The following is a 15539-nucleotide window of genomic DNA, read 5'->3' as shown; positions in this document are numbered from 1 at the left end:
TCAGCCTTCGGAGTTTATGGAGGCAGGGAGGTACTCTCCCGTACATGTTCCTGGTGGTAGAAGGATGTTCTTTCCTAGAATTTCTGATGGCAAAGTGCTGCTGTTCCCTTGATTTCTCTGGTTGTAGAGGTGCAGTCTTTCCTTGAATATCTCTGATGGTAGAGAGATACTCTTTATGAAGATCTGTGATGGGAGAAGCATACCTCTCCCCTCCCATACCTCTCTAACCTTACATCTTTACGGCTACCCTTCATGAAGATCACTGATGGTGCATGAGGATCTTCGATGGTACAGGAGTACAGTTCCCTTGATTATCTCTGAGGGATGCATCTCTTGGTTTCTCTGATTATAGATGGGTACTTTCCCTAGAAGATCTTAGATGGTTGAAGGGCACTCTTTTATGAAGATCTAGAATGGTAGAGATGTTTTCCTTTCCTGAAGATCTCTGTTGAGGGTTACTTTTTCCCTAAAGAGCTCTGATGGTAGAAGGGTAGACTTCATGAACATTTCTGATGGTAGAGGGGCACTCGTTCCCTGAAGATTTCAGATAGTTAAGAGTAGACGTCAGTAATATCTCTGATGGTAGAGGGATACTCTTTCCCTGAGATCTCAGGTGGTAGAGGGCTGCTCTTCCGCTGGTTTCTCTGACTCAGAGGGGTACTCTCTCCTGAAGATCTCAGTTAGTAGAGGGGTACTCTTCTATGCAGCTATTCAGCGTTGGAGTGTCTTTATATCACGAAGCATCTCTGAAAGTGGAAGAATACTCTTTCACTGAAGACCTCTGATGTTTGGGGTATACTTTCCATGAAGCTCCATGATGGTAGAGGGGACCTTTTTTTCCCCCTGAACATCTTTAATGGTAGTGGGCTTCCTTTGGTTTCTCTGTTTGTATGATGTTACTCTCCCCTGAAGATCTCAGAAGGGCAAAGAATATTCTCTGATGGTAAAGGGAGTACTCTTTCCATGAAGATCTCTGATAGTAGAAGGGTAGTTTTACACCGAAGATCTCTAGTGGTTGAAGGGTTGACTTTCCCTGGAATTCTCTGATGGTAGAGTGGTCCCCTACCTACAGCAATCTCTGATGTTAGAGGGGATAAACTTCAATAAAAATCTCTGGTAGCAGAGGAGTGTTGTTCCACTTATTTCCTTCATGGTCGACAGGCACTCTTTTGCTTTAAGATATCTGATGGTAGACAGGTTCTTTTCCCTACAGATTTCTAATGGTAGAGATGTGGTCTGTCTTGAGAATCACTGATGGCAAAAAGATGCTCTGACCTTGGATTTTAAGGTGTAGGTAGGCAATTTAAAATGGATTGTTTTAAATGTTAGAGGGTCGTTCTTTTGTGAGAACTCTGATTGTAGAAGGATGCGCTACTCAAGATTTCTGTGATTGCCAATCCCTGTACTCACTATGGATTCCTCACAGCATTGAAGCCACACAAATGGAAAGATCTCCAGTGATTTGTTTACCACTGAGTTTTATAGTAGGCGGTAGTGATGTTCTAGCATTTCCATGAATTAATACAGATTCTTTCCATGGTTGTCTCTGATTATCTTATGTTTCTATAATGGAAAACATGGTGTGCCCTGCCTCTGGTTCTGTGATGGGAGAGAGCTGCTCTTCCCTGTATTTTTTAAAGGAAGTGAACCGGTCCTTAGTGTGCTTTCAAAGCTCTGAGGTATGTGCTTCCTAGAGATCTTTAAAGGAAAGAGATGAAGGATCTCTCACTTGAGTTCTATGATGAGAGAACTAGGAAGTTACTCTTCCGTGGTATGTTTTGGATATCTGAAAGATGATCTTCCTTGGTGTTCGATTATGAGAGTGAAGCACACTCAGTGTGAGATGATCATGGGAAAGCGGTGTGTAGTGTGACTTGATGTGATGTGTATGCTTGGGCTATGTGGTGTGTTGTGCAATGTTTAGCATTGTATTGGGAGAGATCATGCACAGAATACTGTGGAGTTTGTTCTGGGAAACGCCTGGCCATTAAATCACTTGAATGGAGGTCTGACATTAAATAGGAGCTCCTGGTTATAAGTATGGCTAGCATTTGATTAAAAAAATGCTAATGTGTACCTGTGTCCCTCAAGACTAGTCTAAGCAATGATCCTTTCCTCATCTTCAGCAAGTCTTCTTTTTGGTGGGGAGGTTCTTTGATGAGAAAATGATGATCGCCTTACATTTTCTTGACATAGTAATGTCATCTCACAATTGTTTTGGGATTAGAGTAATGCTCTACCCTGTACCTCTGTCTTTGGCGCTAGGAACTTTCCCTGAGAATGCATGATGGCTCATGGGTTTCTGTTCTCTATTTTTCTTTTTGGGAGCGAGATGCTTTTTCCTGTGGGTCTTTGTGGGTAGACTGCAGGAGATGTTCTTCCCTTTGCTTCTGTGATGGGAAGTATGTGCTCTTCCTAGAACTTCTATGACAAGTTACAATTACTATTCCCTGACCTGGAATTTGTTTAATGGGAAAAAGATGTTCTTCCATTGGTACTTTCCGAGACGTTTTATAAAAGGCTCGTCTTCTCCCCAAGGTGCCTTAGTGGAAGGAAATACTCTAGCAGGGGAGGGATGGATATCGGAGACGCTCTGTCCATCCATCTTCCTTAACATCCATCTTCCTTGACACTCTGTCTTCATCAAGTCATATTTTGTCCCTCAGGCTCAGCAACCAGCAAACACTATTGTGTGGTTTGGAGCAGAAGCTGAAGGCAGTGGCTGTAAGTGTTGTAAGGAATAAAATTCCCCATACCAGATGATGCAAAAATTATTTTTGTACGATACCTGAGAGGGACCTGTGCCATATCTTTTCTACTGCTCTAACTTCCACTGCTCTTTCTGCTTCAAACAGTCTTTGCACAAGTTCTCTAAATGTTCAATTGATGCTGACAGCACACACACATTTGGATGTGTATATGTGCACATACACACACACACACACACACACCGACACAGCCTATCAAATGTAAATAACACTTAGCCTATCAGACTCCTTCATCGGTTTGTCAAAAGAAGGTTGTGCCCTCCTTCACACTTTGTCACTGTGATGACTCTGTGACCCAATGTTAAGCACATTAAGCACACACATCAATGAGTAAATACTTGTTCTTTTTTGAGGTCCGTGCACCCCCTAATGCAGTTACTGTTCAGTTTCAATGCCTAAGTTCAGTCTCTCAAGAACATTTTTCGTGGTGAAAAAGAAAACATGAGAGCGAGAGACGCAGAGAGGAAGGCCGTGAGATGGGGAAAGCAGGGGCAGAGAGAACTAAGAGAAGATAGAGCTACTGTTACAGAGAGAGAGGGAGAGAGATAGAAAGTGACAGACTTGGGGAAGGAAAAAAGGCACAGAGAAAGAGAAACAGAGCCACACTGACTGGTAGGGATAAAGGAGAAAAAAGAGCGATTGAGCAAGACAGAGGGAGGGAGATAGGAGGACCGCGAGGGAGAGAGACTGAGGACAGGGATATGGCGATACAGAGAGGGATAAAGGTGGTAAAAGGAAATATAAAAGAGAATATAGAATGAAAAGAGAGAGTGTGAGGGAAATATACAGAGAGTGAGATTGAATGGCAGATAAAGAATGAGGGAGGGAAGGAGAACATAAAAAACAGGAAAGAGAGTGCAAGAGTGAGAGAAAGGGAAGGACAGAGACAGAGTGACAGCGTGGAGTGGCTCGGAAGAGGCAGCGAGAGGAACAAAGGAGAGAAGGATGCTGGAATGACTGAGATATTCGGGCAGAGGCAACAAGTTAAAGCAAGAAAGGACAGAGAGAGGGAAAAAGAGAGAGAGAAACAGAGATATAGACTTAGGAAATGGAAAAGCAAAACTGGCAGATGTGAATTAAGCCAGATTATGACGGTGGGACACAGAGGACATGATGTACAGATACAGGTGTAAATTAAATTTGAGTGAGACAGAGAGAGAAATAGGGGGCCTCTTATAGTAGGTCCAGTTCTCTGTTCCTTCTCCTCCCCTTCCCTCTATGTCCCTCCATCACTCTTCCCCACCTCCATTCGCTTCCATCTTCTACATGTCTTTTCTCCTTCTTCTCTTCAATTGTGCTTTACACTTTTCTTGAATCAGTGTTGTTTCTGAATCTTTTTTCACAACCTTCTCTCCAAGGTGAGGCAGTAGCATCCTCACCCCGGTGCACTAACCACATGACCTAAAACCTGTTTTGAAGGCTCTACCAATCCTTCTTTTGAAATGACCTGAGATAGTTCTTTGAGGAAGGTGGTAAGTTCACAGGACTGTCCTCCTTAAGGAGAGGTGGGGCATGCCTTTAACTAACGCATTAAAGGGCTGAAATGGACATAGAGTGAGTGCATGTTCAGAGGAGGGGCAGATCACAGAGCTGGGCAGTTTAACAAAGTCCTGTCGGAGTCTGCTGTCGTGATCAAGGTGATTGGGGCTGGCTCTAGCGCTGGTGGCGCCCAGTGCAATAATCTAATTTGGCGCCACAAATGACCTTCTCCACGGATTCCCCCACTACCACACACCAACAGTGCACCTCATCTCTCCGTAGCTCCTCTCTCACATACATTTCATTTGTTTTAAAGCACAGGTAAAGGCTGGCTACTAATCCACTCAGCTATCCAAATAAAATATAAAACTGTTCTTTGCAGCAGGCACATTAACCCTCTGCGCTACCTAATGGTGAGCCATAACTGCCACTAGAAAACAACTCCCATATCTCTCTCTAGCTGGAACATTAATCACAAGAGTTATCTTGACATTTGTGTTGCTGCCTGGAAGAGGGCACACAAGGAGCTCTGCAGCAGGTGCTTTTAAATCACAGTGCCCCCCTTATAAGTCAGTGCCCCTTCCAGGTCAGCGCCCTGTGCGGTTGCACCAAGTGCACCACCCTAAAGCCAGCCCTGATGGTGATACACAATTATAGGGCAAAGCTATGCTGAGTCAGGGCCTCCAAGCCTTCAGGGGCCCCTTTGCAGCAAAAGGTCAATGAATATCTGTAAGATATAGAAGACTCAGGGCCCCATCACCCCATTCCGCAGGGGGCCCGTCACTTTGAGTTACGCCTCTGTGCTGTGTGCATAGTGTTCAGTTAAACTTGAACTGCTGAATGTGTTTGTGGTTTCCTAGCAGGTAGTGCTGTTGTAGGCACATTCATTACCAACTTTGTAGAACATCAGTGTTATTTGCATGAATCGACTCCTGCTAAATTTCATTTTTGTCTCAGCTACTCCTCCTAAATATTGTTTTTTGCACTGCTAAATAATGATAAATGTTGACATCAAAATTAATTGCATCGAACTACTGCCCTCCACCTGCCACCTAATAGTGCCATGGAGACCATGACCCTCATTACGAGTGGCTTGTTAATTACCCCGCTAACCTCGGCTGCCACCGGAGTCATTATACCAGGAGCACATGTAATTCCAGAGGACCACAGATACTGGGGGATTAGAAATAGGACACTCAAGGTCCCTCTGGACCTGAGGATTTGCATGGGGAATCGGTAATTCTGAGTCTGATTTCCCTGATAATTCCTCTTGTTTCCTCAGATTTCCATGCAGAGATTGCAAGACTGAAATCAGCTGAAATATCTGTGTGAAAATGAGCAGTGGAGTTCCTGCAGATCTCATAAATCTGATGGGACTGATAACTGCAATTACCAGCCCCACAGAAATTAGGAGACCACCTATAATGATGGGCTGAGTAGCGTCTCATGATTTAACGCTAGGAAGATGTGGTGGACTTTGACTGGACGATACAGCTGGGGTAACAATCACCACTTATTTATCTCCTGCCGCTCTCTCTGCACAGACTCTGCCCCTCATCTCCCCTTCATCCATTGACCCTCAGAGGATTCCCTCCCAGCAACAGGATATTCTGGCCCCAGCTTCAAACACTCCTACAGTAAGCCCTATCCCTTCTCTGGTGTCCTCAACCCACATTCCACTGATCACCTCCACCTATTCTGGGAATACATCAGTGCTGATTTCAATCATACACCCAACATACTCAAAGATTAAGGTGTGCGCCAATGGTCAATCAATAATAATATGAGACTAGCTTCAGGGTGATACAATTAAAAATACTACGCCGGAAGTACTACACCAGAACAGGCTCTTCAAAATGAGGAAGGCTGAGGCAATAGATGCCTTCAGGGGCGGACAAGAGGGAACACTGGTGAATTGCCGAGGGCTTGATTGTGACTTCGGGAGTTCAGGGCATGCACACTTCTCCTCACACAAACCTTCAGAGCTGAGCTGGACTTTAATGCACAGTTGATTTGCCTGAGATGTGAAGGACCAGACAATGCTGAAGTCGGATTTACTGCTTTGCAGTATAGCAATAATGGTTGGCCAAAGAGATGCTGTGAAGATGTGGGGAAGAGCAACATTACCCAGAGTGATGTAATCTACCTAAAACATGGACTGGTGCTAGCAACCTCTAAAAGCTGTGCACCCAGCAAGAGACTGTCCTCAAAAATTTGTGAAAATATGGGATTCTCGGCAATCACCTACTGGACATTGGAGGAGACTGCGAAGGTGGCAGGGGAGATCGGGCCAAGGCGGACTGACCACTGTGCAAGAGCTATAGCCAAGGGATGGGTTACAGGTACCATAATGCACCAGCGTTTTGCACAGTGGGAAAGGTACCTGCCCCTACAATGTTTCTGTGGTTAACGTATACTTGCTGTCAATTATTTCTATTGTCTTCCAACAAAATGTTCTGAGATTCCCAACTTCGGGGGTTTAGTTGTATGTACATATGTATAACTTTAAAATGCACAAAAAAAAAAAATATTAAAAAACAACATGATGCTACTTTATGACGCACTTTAATGAATACCCCAGTGCATTCTGGGGCTTCTTACGGTCCGTGCAATGATCACCTCAAACGTTTCAGAGGCTACTCTTAAACACATTGTGATGTTCACTCCAAAATGTCATGCATCTGTTTCTGAAGATCTCAAGTGATATCCCTAAATAATCCAAGATTACCTCAGGGGCTTGATCTCCCCAAAATATTCAGAGTCCACCTCAAGAGGCACTGCAGTGATGACCCAAATGTATGCAGTAGTTTAACTTTTTCGGGCCATCACAGTCCCCAGTTTGTTTACAATTACCCCCCAGGATAAACAGCAAACAGCTCATTAAGGTCTTCTAGTGCAGACCCAGCAATCACCCGGGCAACTGTATTATGTTATGAATGATTCGTAATGTGCCCACTGCCGTCTGAAGCCGCTTCAAAGCGCTTCACTCAAAACAGTGTCCTCACACTCTGTAATTACTACTCATTTTCAGGAAACCTGAAAAAATGAAGCATGTTGGAATAGATTTTACATACCTGTACCAGTCCAACCCTTTGTCAAAGTTCCTGTCAAAAAAATGGGGTTCAGTTCCCATAGCCCTGACGTCCGGGTGCACCCGAATAAACTCCAGCACTGCCCGAGTTCCACCTTTCTTTACCCCAACGATGATGGCCTGGGGCAGCCTCTTACTCCCCAGTTTAGGTGTGGTGGTGTTGTTGTTGAACTTCAGTTCCTGATCTGTGGTCTTTGGGGTGGTCCGCACAGGCCCAGCTCTAGTACTGAGGTTCTGATTACTCCATCCTTCTTCGGAGGGTCTCCTTTCCTTGCCCTCAGGGGCGGGACTGATGGCTTGAGGTTGTATCTCCTTGGCCAACACTGACAGAGTGCATGCTGGTGACTTCTGCAGAAGTTTCTTGCTGCCAGCATCCTGGACCAGGAGGCAGCTGCGGTCCTCATAACCGCGGCCCTCCATGATGTCGTCGCAGCAGAAGATCAGGCTGTAGCACAGGTACGTGCAGGACAGCGACAAGGTGAAGATGAAGAGGAACCTCCTGGTTAGCCGGTGGGGAGCGGAACCGACTCTGCTCGTGAGGGATCTATATGCCATGTCGCCATGGGGAGGGAGGATGCATTTTTCTTCCTTCGGTTCACGGAGTGTGGTTCAGACATAGATGGCTCATGGGTGGACCAGGTATTAAATGTAGGCAAAACGAGATCAGGCTTTAATTCACTGACTTTTGGGTGATTCAGAGAAGAATTCTCACTTATGCTTGAAGCAAAGAGGCAACACGCAAACTAGTCAAGCAGACAAATAACCTTTTTCTCACCATCTTGCAGATCCAGCTGAGAGGTTCTCAGCTGCCAGAATGGTGGAGCCACCATCAAAAAAATCTGCTTAACTTAGCTGTGGTCACAGGTTCGGTCTTACTCAGGTTGGGTTCTGCACTAAACTTGACTTTAGACATCCATCACAGACTTGGCTCTAACAAGGTTGGGTTCAACTCCAGCCAACTTTATACAGACCTATAACAAGCTTGGTTGTGGCCCAGCTGGGTAAGGGCTCCAGTTGCCTCTAAGGTCCCTCCCTCGGCTTGACTCTCACCTAGTTGATTCCCTCCTGTGCTAACGTCTCAACCCTTAACCACACGCTCAGTTCTGCCCCAGGCTTGGCTTAGCCCTGCCCTGAATGCACTTCTACACACCAGTCACCTGGTGGCTGTGACCTAGTCTGGTCTCAATGCGTGCTCAGGTTTCTAGCCTTCAATGCAGCCAGTTCTGATACAGGTTTAACCTAATTCTGAGCACACACCTCTAGCTCCATGAAAGGGTTAGTTTAGAGGCAGGACGCGTTCTTTTCTCTTGGACCCCCACCGTGAGCCTGGACAGAGGCCTGGTTCTGACCCATGTCTGGTCCTGTCTAGAGACTATGCTGGAAGCCTCTCTAGCCCTAACTTCTGAGAGCCTCTTGGAGTGCTACAATACCCACCTAGAGAGCAAGTGCCCTTCGCCTCTCTGAAGCTCCCTACACTATTCACCCTGTCCCCATATAGACGGCCGCCTCCTCAGGACATCACTTCAATGTTCTACTCCCTTCACTTTCACTCTACAAACAGAAGTTCTCTCTCCGTCAAGGAACTGCCCTCCCCTTGAGGTATATGGGGGACGTCTTCACTTTTGACTGTTCAAGCTCAGCTCTGTTTCCCAAAACAGTTTTCAGCTGTTCCAGAAGTAGATGCTGCTGGCTCGGTGCGCTGTGTGCGTCTAGCAGTAGTCAGTGGGGCAGGTGATGGTTCTGTTGTTGAGGTTTGTCTGTCTGCTTCCAGCTGAGGTCAAGGCTGCAAGGGATTGGTCCTCTGGCACAGAGGGTTTCTGCTCTCAGGTGGATCTGTGGTCACGCGGGTGTTTCAAGCTTGGCAGTGCTGTCCTTCCAGGTGTGGTGGGTGTTCATTGCGCCAGCCTCCCGTCCACTCGTGTTCACGTGATTGATATCTACATAGCAGTGGTTGGTGTTTAGCATCTCGGTTTTTGGTGACTCCTTTCAGCTGGATTCTAGGGGTTGGTTCTGCCGGGCTAAGCTTGGCTTCCTGCGTTTAACTTGATTCAGGGCCGGGATCTCTGCTTGCTAAAGATCCCTTGTCTGCTTTTAGCTGTTCTCCACGGGTTGCTTCATTGGCCCAGGTTGTGGTGTCTGCTCAGAGTTTGAGTTTGTGGCCCTAGAGTTGGTTTTGGTGTCTCAGGTTGGGCTGTCTGATTTTAGGTGCATTTCGTAACCCAGTAGTCGGTGCCTGTTGCAGGTTGGCTTGGCGCCTCCAGTCCGAGTCTGGGCTACAGATGTCGGTTCTGTTGGTCCGTGAGTTGTATTTTCCGGCTCAGGTCTGACTCGGTTCTCAGAAGCTGACTCTGCTTGGCGGCAAAACCAGTAGGCTGAAGTTATTTTCCCCGGCTTCTTGATCGGCCTAAAGGTGTGATCCTCGACACATCTCCGGATATACATGTATTTTAATGGGCCAATATACAAAACACGTGGAACACTTTCAAACAGCCAAGCTCCATTATTAAGCACCACTTGTATTAAAAACAAGCCGCCCTGTTTACTGGCCCAGGACTATATATTTTATTCCAGTTGGATTCTGCGATCCCGAAGTTAGTTTTACTCTGCCAATAACTGCTTCTTCTAGAACTGGCGCGGACAGTTTCTCCCAGTTGTGTTCTTGCATGTGAGTTTTACTTTTTCTCTACTCTGCCCTCTCCCCAGGTGCCCTCCTTCACACCCCCTGAAGTCTGCCCACTCTGCCCCCCTGGCCCTGCTCCGGATGTGGCACAGATTCGGTTATTGCCTAGGTTTGACTGTTGTGGGCTCTGTCCGGGGTCTCCCAGCAACAGCCTGGTGTCCAGGTCTGTCCCAGTACCGGTGGGTTTCTGTCCCAGGGTGTCCCTCGGTTTCTCGCTTCTGATCCTGCAGAGGTGGGGTTCCGCCCCAGGATGGGCTGTTGCCCGGTGGTGGAGGTTGCTCTCGGGGGGTAGTTCCCCAGTTTTCCCGGCTCCGGTCCAGCACTGGCCGGATTCTGTCCCAGGCTCCGCTGCTCTCTCGGTCGGTGCGTGGTGGCCTCCTCCAGCTCCCCTCGGTCCTGTCTCAGCACTGTTCCGGGTCTGGCCCAGGCTAGGCTGGTGTCCGGGCGATGCTCAGCTCGGGTGGTCGCCCACAGCCCCTCTGGAAGTTGCGGTGCAGTCTGAGCTGCCTCCACCTGCAGGAGCCGCCGAGGATTATTCTCAGCGCCTGAAAGGATGGAGCCGCTTGACGTCAACTGAAGGGACGAGCACGCCCCCTCCCGCCTCTCCTCCGCACCCCTCCCGCCTCTCCTCCGCACGAGCCTCTAGGCGCTTAACGCCCTACCATCTCGGCGCTCACCACGCCCACCCCTCTCTGCGGGCAACCTCTAGCGCTCAGCACCCTCTTTTAGATACCCGCCTCTCCTCCGCACCCTCCCTCTCCGCGCTCAGCACCCTCACCTCAACAGCCGTCTCTCTCCGCACGAGCATCTAGGCGCTTAACGCCCTATCATCTCCGCGCTCAGCACCCCATCCCAAAGCCCATCACTCTGCGGGCAACCTCTACCCTCTCTTAGGTACCCCCTCCCGCCTCTCCTCTGAACCCTCCCTCTCCGCGCTCATCACCCTCATCTCAGCAGACATCTCTCTCCGCGCGAGCCACTAGGCGCTTAACGCCCTATCATGTCCGCGCTTAGTACCCCATGCCAACGCCCATCCGTCTCTGCGGGCAACCTCTAGCGCCTAGCACCGTCTCTTAGATACCCCTTCCCGCCTCTCCTCCGCACCCTCCCTTTCCGCGCTTAGCACCCTCACCTCAGCAGCCATCTCTCTCTGCACGAACATCTAGGCGCTTAACGCCCTATCATCTCCGCGCTTAGTACCCCATCCCAACGCCCATCCCTCTGTGCGGGCAACCTCTAGCACCGTCTCTTAGATACCCCCTTCCCGCCTCTCCTCCGCACCTTCCCTCTCCGCGCTTAGCACCCTCACCTCAGCAGCCATCTCTCTCCGCACGAGCATCTAGGCGCTTAACGCCCTATCATCTCCGCGCATAGTATCCCATCCCAACGCCCATCCCTCTTTGCGGGCAACCTCTAGCGCCTAGCACCGTCTCTTAGATACCCCCTCCCGACTCTCCTCTGAACCCTCCCTCTCCGCGCTCATCACCCTCATCTCAGCACCCATCTCTCTCCGCGCGAGCCTCTAGGCGCTTAACGCCCTACCATCTCCGCGCTTAGTACCCCACCATCTCCGCGCTTAGTACCCCATCCCAACGCCCATCCCTCACTGCGGGCAACCTCTAGCGCCTACCACCCTGTCTTAGATACCCCCTTCCCGCCTCTCCTCCGCACCCTCCATCTTCGCGCTCAGCACCCTCACCTCAGCAGCCGTCTCTCTCCGCACGACCATCTAGGCGCTTAACGTTCTACCATCTCCGCGGTCTGCACCCTACCCCAACACCCATCACTCTGCGGGCAGCCATTAGCGCTTAACACCCTCTCTTAGGTACTCCCTCCCGCTTCTCCTCCGCACCCTTCCTCTCCGCGCTCATCACCCTCATCTCAGCACCAATATCACTCCGCACGAGCCTCTAGGCGCTTAACGCTCTTCCATCTCCGTGCTCAGCAGCCTCATCTCGGCAGCCCACCCATCTGTATCCGCATAAGCCTCTAGGCGCTTAACACCCATTCCTCTCAGCGTTCAGCGCCCCGTCTCAACAACCATCCCTCTCAGCGGGCAACCTCGGCACCCCACCCTTCTCTCTCCGTATGAACCTCTAGGCGCTTAACACCCATCCCTCCCAGCGCTCAGCACCCCATCCTAACACCCATCCCTCTCAGTGGGCAATCTCTAGCGCTTAACACCCTCTCATAGGTACCCCACCGCTCATAACACCCCTTCCTCGGCACCCTCCCTCTCCGCGCTCTGCACCCTCATCTCGGCACCTACCCCTTTCCGCGCCTAGCCCTCTAGGCGCTTAACACCCCTCCTCGGCTCAGTACTCGAGTCCTCAGCACACCTCTTTCTCGGCGCCCAGCACCCTTCCGCTGCCACGGTCCCCAATATGCGCACCCCGTCCCTCTGAAATCAGTACCCCTCCGTCCTGTCCGCTCAGAGCCCCCTCTATCCAAGCACTCCTCACTCTCTGCTGAGTACCCCATCATCAGCACCCCATCTCCCGTCTCTCAGCACCCGCCTCCTATCCGCACCTTTTCTCCCAAGCAGCACCCCGTCCTCTCCATTCTGACCTCCCCCACAGTCCGCTCTAACCCACGGGCCTGCCCACCCCCAGGGACCCTGGAGAGCGGCTTAGAGAGACGGGGTGGTACGGAGAGCACATGGGCAAAGAAGGGTGGACGGAGAGCATCGGGCTAACGAGGAGACAGAGGGAGAGCAGCACGGAACTTACCTGGGAGAGAGAGAGGGATAGCAGCACTGAGAGATTACTCTTGGGAGACAGAGGGAGATCAGCACTGAGAGCTCATGTGGGAGACAGAGGGAGAGCAGCAAGGGGAGCTTACCCTGGGAGACAGAAGGAGAGCAGCACTGAATTTACAAGGGAGAGAGAGGGGGATAACTGCCGCGGGAGAGACAGAGAGGGAGAGCAGCAAGGAGAATTTACCCTGGGAGATCAGCACCAAGAGCTCATGTGGAGACTCAGGGGAACAGCATGGAGAGCCCATGTGGGAGAGAGAGGGAGAGCAGCACGGAGAGCTAACCCTTGGAGACAGAGGGGGAGCAGCATGGAAATTACCTGGGAGAGAGAGGGATAGCAGCACTGAGAGATTACCGCAGGAGAGAGAGAGGGAGAGCAGCATGGAGACCTTACCCTGGGAGACAGAGGGAGATCAGCACGGAGAGCTTAACCTGGGAAACAGAAGGAGAGCAGTATGGGGAGATTAACCTGGGAGACAGAGGGAGAACAGCACAGAGAGCTTACCCTGAGAGACAGAGGGAGAGCAGCACAGAATGCTCACGTGGGAGATAGATGGAGAGAAGCTTTGAAAGATTAGATGGGAGACAAATAGAGAGCATCATGGAGAGCACAAGAGGAGACAGAGTGGGAGCAGATGGAGAGCAGCACTAACAGTTCATGAGGGAGAAGTATGGTGAGCTTGTGTGGGACACAGACTGTGAAGACTTTGACCCTCATTACGACTTCAGCAGACGGAAAAGGCCATCCTCTGAAGGCCCATGGTCAGGTTACCGCCAGTGCAGTCCCCTTCCCGCGGCCCCTATTGAGAGTTTTCCCACTGGGTCAGCGGGTGGAAACAGAGTTTCCACCCACTGGCCAAGTGGGAAACAGCTCACAATATTGACGCCGGCTCATAATAGAGCCAGTGACAACGCTGCGGTGCATAAGGTGCACCAGTGCCCATCACACTTTTCACTTTCTGCAGTGAAAAGTGCGACGGGGCTGGCAATGGGGGACCCCGCACCCTGTCTCTGCCAGCCTTTACATGGAGGTATTACTGCCATGTAATCGCAGGCGGAGAAGGGACTCGCAATCCGCAGGGCAGCGCTGCTTGAAGCACTGCCCTGGCGGATTAGGACCGCCAGCACTACCAGCCCCTCCGGTAGAGGAGAAGTGTCGGTGCTGGTGGTCTGACCGTGGCGCAACTGCTGTGGTTGTAATGTGGCTGTCGGACCGCCACAGCAACACTGGCAGTCTTAAGCTTAAGAGCGCCGGGGTCGTAATGAGGGGGTATTATCTGTGGCCTCTGGGCATCCAGACGTCCCTGCGGTTATTAGCCCTCACTTGTATCAAATAAGGTCATTTACCACTGGTCTTCAGGTGTCCCCATACTATTGGCAGCACAAAATGAATCCCAAGAACACCCCATCAACACTTAACTCTCAATTTATTGAGTAGTCCAAGACTTACGAAGAGCTCTGATATATACTGTAAACTCTGAACTCAGCAAAACACATAGTAATACTCAACAAATCATTTAACTGTCAAAAACAAAACCTGCTTCAATGTACAGAAGATAAATATTACACATAGAATCACAAATGTATAAAGAATGCACAGTTGGCAAAACAGTATACCACCTGGTACACACATTCTTGGTTGGAACAACTAATTTAACATTATACCTAAGGGGTACTAACAGATAGCCAGGGTACAAATCACGCACACTATAGATTGATCAGATGGAAACTAATCCAGTTCAGTGCTTAATTTGAGCTGGTGGTTTCTGGTGCTCAGCACTGCTAGTTAATTGTCAACACTGACACTTAAAACAGTCTGCCACATGGTGGTGCTGTTTGTGTAATTTGGAGACGAGCAATAAAAGTTGTTTATTAGTTCAATACACATTGAATATGACTAATACCTGCCACCCAAGACAATCTTATTGCTTTAGGGGCCTGAAATAGTCTGACTTGTCACACTTTTAAACCAAAAAACATCCAATACAACTTGATTAATCTAAGGAATGCATCCACAACCAAACAAATACAGGGAGTGCAGAATTATTAGGCAAGTTGTATTTTTGAGGACTAATTTTATTATTGAACAACAACCATGTTCTCAATGAACCCAAAAAACTCATTAATATCAAAGCTGAATATTTTTGGAAGTAGTTTTTAGTTTGTTTTTAGTTTTAGCTATGTTAGGGGGATATCTGTGTGTGCAGGTGACTATCACTGTGCATAATTATTAGGCAACTTAACAAAAAAAAATATATACCCATTTCAATTATTTATTATTACCAGTGAAACCAATATAACATCTCAACATTCACAAATATACATTTCTGACATTCAAAAACAAAACAAAAACAAATCAGTGACCAATATAGCCACCTTTCTTTGCAAGGACACTCGAAAGCCTGCCATCCATGGATTCTGTCAGTGTTTTGATCTGTTCACCATCAACATTGCGTGCAGCAGCAACCACAGCCTCCCAGACACTGTTCAGAGAGGTGTACTGTTTTCCCTCCTTGTAAATCTCACATTTGATGATGGACCACAGGTTCTCAATGGGGTTCAGATCAGGTGAACAAGGAGGCCATGTCATTAGATTTCCTTATTTTATACCCTTTCTTGCCAGCCACGCTGTGGAGTACTTGGACGCGTGTGATGGAGCATTGTCCTGCATGAAAATCATGTTTTTCTTGAAGGATGCAGACTTCTTCCTGTACCACTGCTTGAAGAAGGTGTCTTCCAGGAACTGGCAGTAGGACTGGGAGTTGA

The 15539-nt window shown here is 49.0% G+C and overlaps 1 protein-coding gene across 1 annotated transcript in view; it reads right to left on the bottom strand.

The window, feature by feature from the left end:
* HS3ST2 (heparan sulfate-glucosamine 3-sulfotransferase 2) overlaps positions 1-10556 on the bottom strand; it is a 196838-nt gene extending 186282 nt beyond the window's left edge. The window contains exon 1 of the mRNA XM_069209664.1: positions 7322-10556. Within this exon, the coding sequence (XP_069065765.1) occupies positions 7322-7893 (572 nt within the window). The 5' untranslated portion in view covers positions 7894-10556. The remainder of the gene's footprint in view (positions 1-7321) is intronic.
* Between the last annotated feature and the right edge of the window lie 4983 nt (positions 10557-15539).

Source organism: Pleurodeles waltl, chromosome 10 (genome assembly GCF_031143425.1).
Source record: "Pleurodeles waltl isolate 20211129_DDA chromosome 10, aPleWal1.hap1.20221129, whole genome shotgun sequence".
NCBI classification, from domain to species: domain Eukaryota; kingdom Metazoa; phylum Chordata; class Amphibia; order Caudata; family Salamandridae; genus Pleurodeles; species Pleurodeles waltl.
Note: the sequence above shows the minus strand (reverse complement) of the source record. Positions and strands in the feature narration are given on the sequence as shown.